Below are 13783 nucleotides of genomic sequence, written 5' to 3'. Positions count from 1 at the left end.
CCACCTCCACCCTCAACCCTTCTCCCCTTCCCTGTCCTCCCTCCTCATGCGAGGGGCTCAGTCCTCTCAGCTGACTCGGCTTTGTTCACCACTGAGAATGAGTTTCTGAAACTCTTTTGTAACCACTCACACACCATCAACAAACAAGAGAAATACAGGTTGATGCTGCTAAAACAGAAGAAGAATAGCAGCAAACATGGATATTCTTTTAAAAATGGAGTTTGAAAATTGATTTATATTTCGGTATTCTTTACTTTTTTATATGGATTACATTGATGGATGTCCAACAAAGGTTTCTGCTGTATTGGAGGATTGAAGGCCGTGAGCTCAGTGGAAGTTTACTGTAGGAACAATAAGTGAACAATGTTGAGAAAATTCAGGAAAACATCTTAGCACTCCCTCATGTAGAAACGTCTCACTTCACGATGGCACCACTGATGTATTTATCGCAACATCCGGCTCTTTAAGAGGAGCACTGAAAGACTAAAGACTAAAGATGTCTGACCTTAGCCAAGTTGCAGTGTACTCAGACTCTTCAGATATCTATAAGGTGAGTGAGGATGATAAAATGGATGATGGTGGTTAATGATGGCCCTGCGATGTGGGAAATTGTCACAGAGTTATTTAGACATTTAGCAGGAGATTGGTCAGCACATGCATTGCAAACTAGAGCCTATTTATGGTCCATTGTGATCATCAAGAAACTGACTCTTCTTTTCGGAATTGCTGGCTTTATTTTGACTGGGTGGTGTTTTATTTTCTTTACAAAATATGTTAATACTTAATTTCAAGCCTTGTGAACCTGTAACCCTGCTATGCCATTTCTATTAATGTACAGTCCACAGTCATTGGCTTGCAATGTACAATCCTGCTTTTTATCTGTGTGATTTGGACCAGGTGATATTTTTAGGCTGGAAACAAACATTTGTCTCATTTATGCATTATCAGAGTAAATGTAACAGTACTGTATGGGCAGTGGTGAAATGTAACTAAGTACATTTACTCAAGTACTGTACAGTACAAATTCGAGGTACTTGTACTGTGCTTGAGTATGTCTATGTTATGATACTTTATACTTCTAGTCAATTACATCTCAGAGGGACATTTTTCATCCCCGTCCTGTCCAGAAATCAAGTGATAGTTCCCCCGGCAGTTGGTAGAGACCAAAAACAGAGCTACAAGACATTGAACATTGGACTTATACTCGCCAGTTGGCCAAACACATAACTCCAAATGAATGACACTGTTTCCCCCTAACAACTTTGCTATTTCAATTAAAAAAAGAGATATAAATATAGAGATAGAGATGATATGTAAATATTGTGTTTACAACTTGTTTCTGCTAGAAGCCATCATTAGGTGGCCTGACTGAGAGCGAGTAGAATGGGACCATAAACAGGAAAAAGAGTTAGCAAATGGACTAATGTCCATTGCAATGTCTGGCTAACGTTAGCTAACATTAGCTAACAGCAGCAACCATAAGCTACTGGTCATACCAGACCATGTAAAGCTGTAGCAGCAAAACCCTTAAGCATGTTTTTAAATGAGTGTGTTTCATTGCTAATATTATGAATTTGAAAATTAATTTTTATTTGAAAAAGTAAGAGTATATATTATTTGTTTTGCTTTTAAATTATCACTTGTACACATCTTTTGTCTGTAACTGTGTGATTTTTTTTAATTGATAGTTTCATTTCCATTCCTTTCTGTCCTGCTTTCCACAGAATGTGTTCTGCAACCCTGCCTTTGAGCTGGAGGGGGAGCGGGAGGAGAGGGTGGAGGGATTCAGGACATCCTCCTCCACCCCTGAACCAATAAAACCACCAGCTAGTGAGTCAGCCAATCAGCTTGCTGCTTTCTGTGACTAAACTTGAACTGTATTAGACTGTGTATTTGTATTGGATAGTAACATTATTGCATCACCTAAAGTCCACCTTTAAGTCCAATTCTCTTGTAGAAGTGTGTGCGTAAAACATGGTTGCTATGGTTCACTGTAACCAAGGACTAAAGGGGAAATCCACCAATTGTAAAAGTCAAAAATCCGTTCACTGGTCATGGTATGTCTGTGATAACAGTTGTCCGTGTCTCCTGTGGCTCTGGAAGAAGTTTCTTGAAAACAGAAATTAAGATGACATTGTGATTTCATCATGGTTATCTCAGTTTGGGATTGTAGACTATATACTAAATGTATAAAAGAAAGCCTGTATTTGAAACTGGAGGTCAAAGGGTGTTTAGCAGGCAGGGAGAGTCTAAAGACACTACCAAGTTGCATTATGGGAAATATAGAGTCCTGTGTTTTGGTGTTTGATCCATCACCAAGTACTAAAAGTATCTCGGCTTCTGCTGCTTTGATTTTGATAATTATTTTTTCAATCTGTATCAAGGACTCACAAGTCCACAACAACTTTATGGAAGGGCAATAAAGATCTCCCTTCAACTGAAAACAGTACCATACCTTTATGGAAGTAAACATTTTGGTTAACAAAAATGAAAACATGATCAAATAAATTACACAATGACTGCAGCATTTGTCTGGTTGCAAAGACAGGCAAAGTCCAGTAGCTTATTTTTAGCTTTCATTTGGATTAATTGTAAACTGTGAGAGAGGAGCATAGCTGACATGGTGGCAAGTTTTTTCTCAGCTATGGAGAATGTAAGTCTATGCTATTATTACCTGCGATTCCCCTTTAATACCAATTAGGTGTTAAATGAAAGGGGAAAAGGAGTATAACATCCAAAAAAAAACAAAAAACATAAAGTTAAAATCATGACTTGGTAAAAATCAAGACCTCCTTTGTCACATACCCCACATGTTTATGTATATGTATACTCTGTTATTCAGGTCTACGCTTGGGTCTGCGGGGCCCGGGTTGTAGCTGGGGGGTGGTGGTGGTTTCTGTTGCTGCCCTGCTCCTGTTAACAGCCCTCGGACTGGCGCTGGCCCTCATCCTCACACGTGAGTCACTGATGCGCCTCAGATCAGTCATCACAATGAAAAAGAAATACCTAAAAAAGATTTAAAGGGCTCATTACTGATCGATTGGTTTTATAAATTCCGATTGCATACTAATAGGTGTTCCTATCTGTGCTTTCATGCTAAATGAAAACATAAAGTACCATGATTTTACCAATACTGCCTGTTAGTACTTTTACTGGATAGGTACTTGTGGGAAGAAATACTCTAATCTCAGTATACCTGCCATCAATTCCAATAACAAACTTTGACCTTTTCCATGTATGCAACAGTAATCATTTACAGTACTTCATTAGTTATTCTTAAAATTTCAATAAATTAAATCCTCAGAAATGCATCTATTTGCTTTTTTTAAATTCATTTTATTTCTAGAGCTTCTTCTCTGATTAGTCTCCCTGTCATGTGTCATGTTGTTTCCATGCTGTGTTTTTGTCCCTGATTTAGAGATAAAGGGCCAAGCTGTGGAGGATCAGTCACTGTCCACCAGCCCTCCAGACCAGCTGAATGCAGGAGATGGAGGGTCCCATACTCTACCCACAAACTCTGCCAACAGAAGTCAACAGGAAAGTACATCTGCACCACAGCCCACTAGGATCCCACCATCTGAAACACGTAAGAGATTCAAGCTAAATGGCTGTTCATAGGCCTGTTGTAATTCAATATCCAAAATGTGCATGGTCAATTTCATGTCCGCCCTCTCACAATACAATGTATCTTTTCTTTATCTAATTTAGAAGCCCTTTCCCTTTTTGTGCTACTGAAATAATGTATTTCTTCTGTCTCTCAGGTTGTGGAGGGGTGTTGACTGACTCAGAAGGCAGTTTCAGTTCTCCAAACCATCCTGGCTCCTATCCCCCCAACTTGTTGTGTGTTTGGGTGATCCGAGTCCCACCCCCCCACTTGGTCCAGATCCACATTTCCTCTCTGACTGTAGAGGGGCCATCTCCCTGTCTGTTTGACTGGCTTGAGGTGCAGGAGCAGATAGAACAGAGCTCTGTGGTCACCAGGTTGGTCAAATCCTCTCAGGGCATCTGTCAGTTTCCATTTCGAACACAAAAGCGCAGTTTCTCGTCAGATGTAGTACAATGCCTAGGCCTCTCTTCTAAAAGCGTATGCTTCTGTTGTAAGAAGACCTTGCACTCCACATTTTTGGTTGCTTGAAGATTTTTCCATTGCACTCAGTGTCACTCTGGAGAGGAAGAACAAAAACTATCTCACCCAAGTTTCTACAATCTCACCCAAGTGTTTTCAGGTCAGGACTTAACTATTGAAAGAGAGGCAAAGTATGGATGTGTGTTCTGGTAAATACACATTTGAGTGTATGAAAATCACAAAAATTCAAAACTTAAATTAACATGTGCTTGTCTCTTCCATACATGGATTTCCATACATGTTCTCCCTAAAGAAACATTACAGGGTTCATGTCATTACCTTAAATTGTTGGTAGATGGCACTAAAGGTCTGTGCATAACAGGAGAGTGCTTCTAGTTACTTAAAGATTCTTGGAAAGATTTCAGTACATGTGGAAACTTTGACCTTTTTGCTTACTTGCATTCTTGGAAAGTGTCCTGACATGATTCGTGAAATTCTAAAAATGTTACATAACTGGCTCACAAATCTTTTTACAGTGCAAAGTTCAGACTCGCGTAGCAACTCCAAAGCTGGCATATGGAGAAAAAAAACAGAGATTATTCAATTGAAAGGTTCAGATTATTAAAAGGTCTATTCTTCTCTCCTGCAGGTTCTGTGGAAATGTAGCACCACCGACAGTCAACACAAACAGCAGCACAGTGTGGGTCACCTTACGCTCTGATGGCAGCATCGCAGGCAGCGGCTTCAGTGCACAGTACAGGGCCATTCGGCCTGGACACAGTCAGTAGTGTGTGTGTGTGTGTGTGTGTGTGTGTGTGTGTGTGTGTGTGTGTGTGTGTGTGTGTGTGTGTGTGTGTGTGTGTGTGTGTGTGTGTGTCTCTCTTTACTCATCCCCATTTGCATTTATGTGCATGTGTCTACTGTCTGTGTGTCTTCTTAGAGAGCTGCTCCAGAGAAGAGTTTTTGTGTGACGCTGGTCGCTGTCTGCTGCCTGTGTCTGTGTGTGACGGTCATCCAAACTGCCATGACCTAACAGACGAGGCAAACTGCAGCCATAAACACAAAGGTTGAGAGCATGCAAATAAAGTTAAAAACAGAAACACAAGTTAAACACACTTGAAAAGGACATATGGACATTGTTTCCACTCGGTTTGTTTTACAGACTGTGGTGGGCAGAAAACGGGGCCGTATGGTTACCTGTCAAGTCCAAACCACCCCAGGCCTTATCCCCACCAGCAGGTACAATCTTAACCACTTTGGACTGTCAAACATATACTCCAAACTGGGCAGTGAAGCTTGTGTTTTATGTTTAATCTGGTGTTCTTCTGTTTCTCATCAGTTGTGCATATGGTATATATCTGTTGAGGAGGGTCACGTCATCACACTGAGCTTCAGTAACTTCAGCCTGGAGACTCAAGATGTCTGTGAGTTTGACTATGTGGAGGTGCACGACAGCGTCAATACTGGAGCTGGAAGGGTGCTGGGAAGGTTAGACCCACCACAGCCTTATCTTTGTTTTCAGCCACCTGGACAGTTACTGTTGCTTTAATTGTCATTTTCTTGTTGTTAAAATCCCGTGTTGAGGGTAAATAAGGGCAAATACGTGTCCTCCTTTATGTGAGTTATATAACCAGTGTTTGAAGCAGCTTTTGTTTCCTTTGTCTTAGATTTTGTGGTACAAACTTCCCTCCAGACCTGACCTCCTCCGGTACCCACATGACTGTTATGTTTGTGGCTGATGAGGGAGTGGCCGACAGCGGCTTCAATGCAACATACAAGGCTGTGTCTGTCTTAGGCAGTGAGTTCTTGCTTTTAGAAAGCAAATTCATATTTCACCAAAGTGTATTATTTCCCTCCCCCCATCCTTCTTTCTGTCCATATTTTTGCCTCTCCTTTGTTCCTTTCCTTCCCCCTTAAATGCCTTCCTTCAAATCTTACCTCCTTTTGACACTTTCCTTTCTTCTCCTTGCTTCCTTCTTTCTATATGACCTACATTTACTCTTCAAAAATTGGCAGTTAATACCTGACACTGTTAAACTCCCTTTAAAGGCACACATTTCCTTTTACTGTACTTTCTTCCTTTTCTCTTCACATTGTCATTTTTTGCATTCTAAAACCCTCTCTTGTGTGTTTCTGTCTTGATTTAAAGAGACATGTGGTCCCAGCCAATTTGCCTGCAGTACTGGCGAGTGTGTTCAGCAGCAGTGGTTGTGTGATGGATGGAACGACTGCCCTGATGGAGCAGATGAGGAGGGCTGTGGTAACTCCACCTACCCTCCTTTCAGTGAGTCCCTGTTATCTATCCTGGAAATGCAAGACTATCTCTGACCCTGATCAGAGTCACAGATACAGTGGTTTTCGTTTTCAGAGCTAGAGTTCTGCTGTTGAAATCACACTTAAAATAAAAAAAAAAACTCTCAGAATAAAAGCAAGGAAAGAAATGCTTTCCTTTGTCTATTAGAGGCAGGAAGTAGACTAAATAAATGTAAAATAACAGGAATGATTTATTTTCTCCATGCCCTCAGCTTCATCGTGTGAGTTTATAGAGGTAGAAATGTGTCAAGGCCTCAGCTACAACCTCACCTCATTCCCCAACATCTGGCTGTCCATTGCTGATCAGAGAGAAGCTGCCACACTCTTGCGACAGTACCGGGTAACAGCTATCTTCATGACTTATCTAACTTGGTGCAGCTGTATACACACACAATGCATGAACTGACAACTTTTTAACAACTATACAGCTGTTTCAAGCCAGACATTCAACCTCACACACTCCTCTTTTCTCCGTTTTGTCTTCCAGGTACTGATGGAGCTGGCATGCTTCGGGCCCTTGCGGAGGCTTTTGTGTGGAATGTTTCTGCCCCAGTGCAGCCCTCAGGGTGGTATCCTCCAGCCCTGCCGCTCAGTCTGCTCTTCTGCTGAGCAGCAATGCAGCCAAGCCCTGGATCGCTTATCCTTCAGCTGGCCCTTCAACTGCCACCTCCTGCCTGACTCTCAAGACCCCATGGAGTGCTCGCTGCCTTGATGCTTCAAATGTTTCAATTGTGTTAGTAAGAGATGACCATCTCCCCCACAGTCTACTTTCTCCAGATACCATTTCACACACAGATGTTCGGCAGTGTTTGAGGACCGAAAGGCCTGCATTGTAAAGAACTGAGGACTCATCTTCTAAACTCAGACCTGCAGGTCCACAGCTTTCAAATTTGTTGTAAAAAAAAAAAGAAGCCCTTTCACTTGTAGCATGACAGCAACCCTCATTACACACTACTGTATGTAAAGCTTGTGGTACATATCAAAATGTGGCACAGTGGCTATTTTTAAAAGCTTTAAAGTATGTAAATGAAAAGTTTGTGTGTGATTCAGATACCAACTAAGTGAAATTAAAGTTTTTCAATATCCCCCGCCCCCCCTCCAATAGGCCATTTTGCACTATTTATTGCTTTGATGTCAATCATGTAAAAACAGATCTCACCTGTAAAGAATTATTACAGAAAAAAATACCTTTAAAACAAACTTTATTGCATCAACACACCACATGATGTGATTGTATCATTTCAGTGTTTATAGCTGTCCAGATTTGTTTTACTGTGAGATCAAAAGTGGCCATGAGCTGAATCACACTGGAAGCCATGATCTCTGTTATAGAGAGGCAAAGTCCCTCCCCTTCTGGTGGACCACCACTTGAATTGTGCCATGAATTACACGTTTGTAAATTTATAAGATAACTTTGCAAGTCAATAAAACCAATTTGTTGTGAAATATGTTAAACTACACACCCAAAGGTCGCATATGACATAACTTCCTCTCTCAAGCCACATTCAATCTCAAAAACGGTGTGCACCGTTTTTCTTCGGTTTGCTGTTTGACAGGTTTCCTCGGAACGCTGTCTTAATACAGCCATGACCGAGACTTCACACAACACCTGCCCTTTAATCAGTGACATCATCACAGCTGGCACCATGTTTATACACATGATCCATTCAATCAAGATTCTTAGACACCCAAGGCTCAGAAAGTGCACAATTGGAAAAATCCTTCTGACTGAAAAGGAATTTACCGTCATGAATGAAAATATTTTGTATTCACACTGATTTCTGACATGAATTAGCTACACAAAGCTTGCTTGCACATTTGTCACAGTCAAATCTTTGAGTCACATTAAAAGGTGTGCTTCAGTATTGTAAATGTACTGTAAACAAAGGCAACTGAGCTGCTAAAGAGGGACAATGAGTTTCAGGGTATGGTCTAGAGCGACGGCTGTCAGGCCCCACACTCGATGCTTCCCGTTACGAAACACTGGGAGAGTGTATCCGTACTTGTCGCCAGTGCGAAAGTGTGTGTAGCCACGGTTCTGAGGGTTGCATAAGTGGGCCAAGGACAAGGTGAAAATCTCCTCAACCTGGGACAGAAAAGGCAAAGGAAGCACAGTTTACAACTGAATCTAAATACAAACCAACCAGAAAAGATGCGAGTTTCTTAAAGGACAATTCCGGCCAATTTTTTATCTTGTTAATTAATCTCGTTAATCTTGATCGCTATAGCTACGCGAGTACTTTCGATAGAAAAAAACCCGACCCGAATCAGTGCAGGTAACACGGAGAAGCTGCAGCTACGTACTACAAGCGTTTAAATTCACCTACCCTGGTCCCTGTCTCGTTCCTGCCGGTAGCTAGCTTGCCCTGCTAGCTGATAGCCGTTAGCTGCTGTCCGGTGAGTGTATTCAGACAGGCTTCTGTGATAATCATCCCAATAACAATCCACGCAGTGGCGGTGGTGTGGCTATGTCCTCCAGAGGACAGGTCATATCACATCTTGAAGTTTATTCCCCCTAAAAAAAAACAGTAGTGCGGTAGTAGCTGTTAGCTGCCCTCCGGTGAGTGTGTACAGCCAGATAGCCGTTAGCTGCCGTCCGGTGAGTGTATTCAGCCAGGCTTCTGTGATAATCATCCCAATAACAACCCACGGAGCGGCGGTGGTCTGGTGGATGTCCTGCATAGGATGCCTTCGCAGCAAAAAGTTTAGATTATTTCCCCCTCAAAATAGGTAATTGAGCACTGTAGTGGTTATGACCATATCAGTGACTATGTAACTACATGGAAACGGGATAAACAATGTCTGTGGCTTGCACAGTAATAGCGTTACTGAAGCTTAGCTGTAGCATTGCGCTGTCTCCTGGGAATTCAGTTGTAGCAGGAAAAGGTAAAGAGTAGTGTGTGAAGAGTGAAGAGCGGAGTTGTTCACAAGGGAAGAAGCTTGGAGTAACGTAACTATGGAGAACATAGCAGATATACAACACACGGAAGAGCCTTTTGAGTTTGATGGTCGTCCTTAATTATTCGAACCCGAGTATACAGACGAAGAACTAGCCTCACAAGCGTTGGAAAGAACGAGACAGACGGAGGGGCAACAGGCAGATGAACTTGCTGCTCCAAGCGCAAGCTAAAGCTAGCCTTCAGTAACTGGAGGACATAGCAACACCATCACCGCTCTGTGGATTGTTATTGGGATGATTATCACAGAAGCCTGGCTGAATACACTCACCGGACGGCAGCTAGCAGCTAACGGCTATCTGGCTGTACACACTCACCGGAGGGCAGCTAGCAGCTAATAGCTAACGGCTATCAGCTAGCAGGGCAAACTAGCTACCGGCACGATCGAGACAGGGACCAGGGTAGGTGAATTTAAACAATGTCTGAGTTCAAAACGCATCTTGTTGACACGTAAGGGCCCTGTTCATATGGCACAGACATATTAGTTGCATTTTGTGTCTGGTAAGAGGCACAAAGGCACTCTAAAACTTGCCCCGACAACTGCCGTTTTAGCTCAGGGGACGCTCGTACATGTAGCTGCAGCTACTCCGTGTTACCTGCACTGATTCGGGTCGGGTTTTTTTCTATCGAAAGTACTCGCGTAGCTATAGCGATCAAGATTAACGTAAAAATTGGCCAGAATTCTCCTTTAAGTTATTCGTTTACTTGTGTATTCATTTGTATTTTGCTAGTTTAAACAGAGAGAAAAGATTGCTGAGAAGAAAAGGGCAGATTATAAAAAATGTACAAAAAACATACCTTTAGTGTTTATTAGGGCCGGATATGACTGGGGTGTGACATTATACACCCACAAAGAAAGACTTCTTAATTTTTTTTATTCTGCTTTCTACTAGTACTGGTACTAGTAAAACTACTATGTTCTGGAAAAATTCACTTATACAAAATAACTTAATAAATACTTAACCCATCATCTCCACAATGTTCAAAAACTAAATCTCCAGTAATTTACATATGTGGAAACCTACCCCGCTCAAATAGATATAAATATATAGGAAGTGGTAAAAATATTATTATACCTCTCCAGGGTTTGGTTTGAAGGACAACTCCTCGAGGGGGCCGAGGTTAGCCAGCACAGGCGCTATCATCATCCCTGACTGGTGAGAGAGACAAAAGACAGGTACAGATTCAGTATTCAAAATGATAACACTTAATACTGATTAGTGTCTGTAAGTGACACAAAATCATAAACGTTCTTTATTTTCAAAATAGATTCATTGTGGCCTAGTCTCGCATTGCCAGACCTTCCTCCACAGCGCTGAGGAGGAGGGTCTGGCTAGTCCACACAGCATTCTGGGATGGAAGAAAAATGTGCTCTGGTTTATTGGAATTTCTTTAAACCAATCACAACTGTCTTGAGCTGCGATAAGCACCGGCTGGAGCAACGGTGGCTCTGCAAAATAGCCTCGGGAAGGAACTTGTGCTCATTCAAAAGTATCTTTAGTGGTGCAACAGAAAACTCAGATTCGACAAATAACTCTAAGTCTAACTTGCAGTCTGGATTTTTTTCTGAGATCTGAGGAGCAGTTAACCATAGTAATCATTAATCGACGAGTATAAAAGTGAGGAACATCCGGCCGGCAGCGTCGGAGCAATCCCCTAAATGAATCATCATCGATATAGACTGTCTGTGGCCTAACTTTGTGACGAAGCAGAGTTTATATAGTAGTTGACATAAAGAGTGAGAGTCAATGTATTTCTGGGTTTTGGACGGCTGGTCAAACAAAAACAAGCAATTTGATGACATTATCTTGAGCTCTTGGAATTTGTGATCAGTATTATTTACTATTTTTTATTTTTCACTGACATTTACAGAGTGAATAACCAAAATAACTGTTGACAGATTCGCTAGTTAAAATAATTGTTAGTAACAGCCCTATTTAAGCCTTTAGGACCCCTTTTTAAGGCTAATTAAAAAAGCAATTAAAACAAATATCTCCAATAGAGAAATCTGTTGCGAACAACCACGGTTTTACAATGCCCACCATAAATGCATGAACAGCAATAATTCCATCATGATGGTTCAAATCAATCCATTAAATTAATTTTACTCTTAAAGACATGACAGCACTTGCACTCACCCTGTCCCTGAGAGGCTTCAAGATGCCCCAGACCTTCTCGGTTGCCACAGAAACGCCCAGCTCCTCCCTGGCTTCCCTTAAAGCAGTGGCCACTAAATCTCTATCTGATGGATCACTCTTTCCTCCTGCAAAGCTACAAATCACACAATGAAAATCAGCACAGAAAAGTAGTCTACTAGAGTTTTGAAATAATGTAGTTTTTAGCCTGCCACTTACCTGACATCACCCTTGTGCCTGCCCTTCAGTGTGCTGGAGCGCAAAGTGAAGAGAAATGCTGGCTCCCCCTCAACAGAGCACAGAGAAACCAGGACTGACGCCCATCTCCCCTGGTTCTTTCCCTGGCTGTGACTTGCCCCTTTCCCCCCCTTGTCCACCTTGTACAGCTTCAAGTTGGGCCCCAGGCTCAGTCGACACCTGTTTTCATTCTTCAGGGATAGACAGTCTCTCCAGGCGTCTGCCACGTGAGGGGCAGCCTGATGAACTGCTCTGGTTTTGTGAGAAGAATGGCTGGAGGGTTGTGGTCTACTGCGAGAGTGGTTCGAAATCCATGGCGTATGTGTCGACGAGCTGAAAGGTCTAACAAAGTGCTGCCTGCTATATACATAGCTTTGAAGAAGGTTACACTGAGGCGCAAAGGTGAAACTGAGTGAAGGTTGGCAAATGTCCCAAGACCTTCTCCAAGGTTGAGGGCAAGTTGTGTTGATTAAACAGTGCCGGAGAGCGCTCACAGCTTTGAGGTTTTGACCTACATCTTTCACTACAGTGCATATACAAGAGTCAGACGCCTGTTTGGCTTTTGTAGAGGCAGAAACCTGAGGTAGGTGATGATGGCTGGACAAAATGGCTTTGGATGGAAGGTTTTGAAATGAAGCCTCCCTCTGCTTTGGATTATCACAGTCCAAGTTAAATAAAGACAACTGTGTTGAACGGGATACAGTCTCTGTGGACAATGATGACCCGTCCTTACTTCCACAGAACCCTTCATATTTCTTTCTCTTCACAACTCTTGCACCCTGCCATCCAGCAGCAGTGTACTCAGAGAAAGCAGAGAGGTGGGATTCTCTCAATAGCAGCAATGGCCTTATGGGACAAGACCAAGTCAGGACCTGGGGTCTTCGAAACATCCTATGAAAAGAAATAGAAAAATATAAAGAAAATCTTAAAAGCATCAGTCAACGAGGCTCATTTTGCTCACCAGACAATTACACCAGCAAGTAATTGTATGTTAAGTGTGGGCTATTACACAGCTCAGGTGAACCACAAATGTATCATGGCTCCACCTGCAGAGGAGGAGTGATGACGTTAGGGTGAAAATGTTAGCATGCATGAGTTGCTGATGTTAACTTTCACCACTGTAACACTGTTACGGATCCAGAAAACTTATGTAATCTTCACTTAAATTCTCCAAACCCACAAAGTTCAACAGTTGCCTAAGTTTTGCTATAGTGTATAAGTTCAGTCGCAGTCACACTTTGGCCTAACGTTAGACCTGCTAACGTTAGCTAACATTAACGTTAGTTACATTAGTTTAAAGTACCACGTTTGTTGGCTTCTCAACTGCCAGCTAAAACTCAAAAGCGTGTTTACTAGTCGTCAAGCTCGTTGGCTTTAAAACAAGGTGTCGAAGTGTAGCTAACGTTCCGCAGGCTAACTAACGTGCTAAAACATTAGCATAAAGATGGCAAAAAAACAAAACAAAGCTAGGTTAATGTATCCCAAAGCTAAACTTTAAATGTGGGAAGGATCCGATATGTCCTACACGAAGTCAGCAAACACGCCACTAACCCATTTTCAAACTTGAAATGTAATTTCAGAAGCGAAAAACACTCACTTTGACAGTTGAATCAACAGCAGCTGGCCTTTCGCCCAGCTAGCCGGCTCGCTGCCACTAGGTAATAGGGCGCAGAGAAGCTTCATACGCGTCAGTGCTCTCACTGAGCTGTGGTGACGCCAAACTCAATTAACAACTCTTCAGCTTGTATTTACTGCTTATAAAGGGTGTTGGTAAGACAAAACTCTTATTATAACTCAAAACATTATTTACTGATGAAATCAGTGGGGAACTTGTGATGGGGTGATGTTTTAAATTGTTTAAACAGCACCAGGCAAGTCTTCAGAGGAGAAAAACCTCTGTCCTCATTGCACTCCATACTATATGATTTCATTGTTGGTCATTAGTTAATTTTAACAGTGACAAAAAGTTGCCATTACAGTAGTTCATGAGGCCTATCTACTATTCATCATTTGAAAAACTGGGAAGCACCTATGACATAGCGAGAGAAACTCCTCACCCCACCTGTTATACCAGT

General features: G+C 42.1%; 2 protein-coding genes across 2 annotated transcripts; one reads left to right on the top strand and one right to left on the bottom strand.

The window, feature by feature from the left end:
- Window positions 1-496: 496 nt before the first annotated feature.
- mfrp (membrane frizzled-related protein) lies at window positions 497-8441 on the top strand. Its single transcript, XM_078247114.1, is given in 13 exon segments — window positions 497-550; window positions 1689-1860; window positions 2843-2956; window positions 3419-3678; window positions 3752-3981; window positions 4716-4846; window positions 5007-5132; window positions 5229-5305; window positions 5406-5554; window positions 5734-5864; window positions 6216-6350; window positions 6592-6719; window positions 6867-8441. Coding segments are annotated over 13 exon segments (1932 nt in total). The 3' UTR covers window positions 7092-8441.
- On the bottom strand, window positions 7565-13414 carry nudt8 (nudix hydrolase 8). Its single transcript, XM_078246683.1, has 5 exons — window positions 13306-13414; window positions 11691-12599; window positions 11475-11607; window positions 10413-10490; window positions 7565-8465 (listed from the first exon to the last, which is right to left on the bottom strand). Exons 1-5 carry the CDS (start codon window positions 13389-13391, stop codon window positions 8280-8282), a joined length of 1392 nt encoding a protein of 463 aa, XP_078102809.1. The 5' UTR covers window positions 13392-13414; the 3' UTR covers window positions 7565-8279.
- Window positions 13415-13783: the final 369 nt, after the last annotated feature.

Source organism: Sander vitreus, chromosome 3, assembly GCF_031162955.1.
Source record: "Sander vitreus isolate 19-12246 chromosome 3, sanVit1, whole genome shotgun sequence".
Taxonomy (NCBI): Eukaryota; Metazoa; Chordata; class Actinopteri; order Perciformes; family Percidae; genus Sander; species Sander vitreus.
Note: the sequence above shows the minus strand (reverse complement) of the source record. Positions and strands in the feature narration are given on the sequence as shown.

What these genes read in the sequence shown, in the direction of transcription:
- nudt8 (XM_078246683.1), bottom strand. Translation starts at nt 13,391, where the DNA reads ATGAAGCTTCTCTGCGCCCTATTACCTAGTGGCAGCGAGCCGGCTAGC. An exon ending in AGGCACAAGGGTGATGTCAG is followed by an intron (nt 11,608 to 11,690) that starts GTAAGTGGCAGG and finishes TGTGATTTGTAG; the next exon opens with CTTTGCAGGAGGAAAGAGTG. An exon ending in TCAAACCAAACCCTGGAGAG is followed by an intron (nt 8,466 to 10,412) that starts GTATAATAATAT and finishes TTTCTGTCCCAG; the next exon opens with GTTGAGGAGATTTTCACCTT.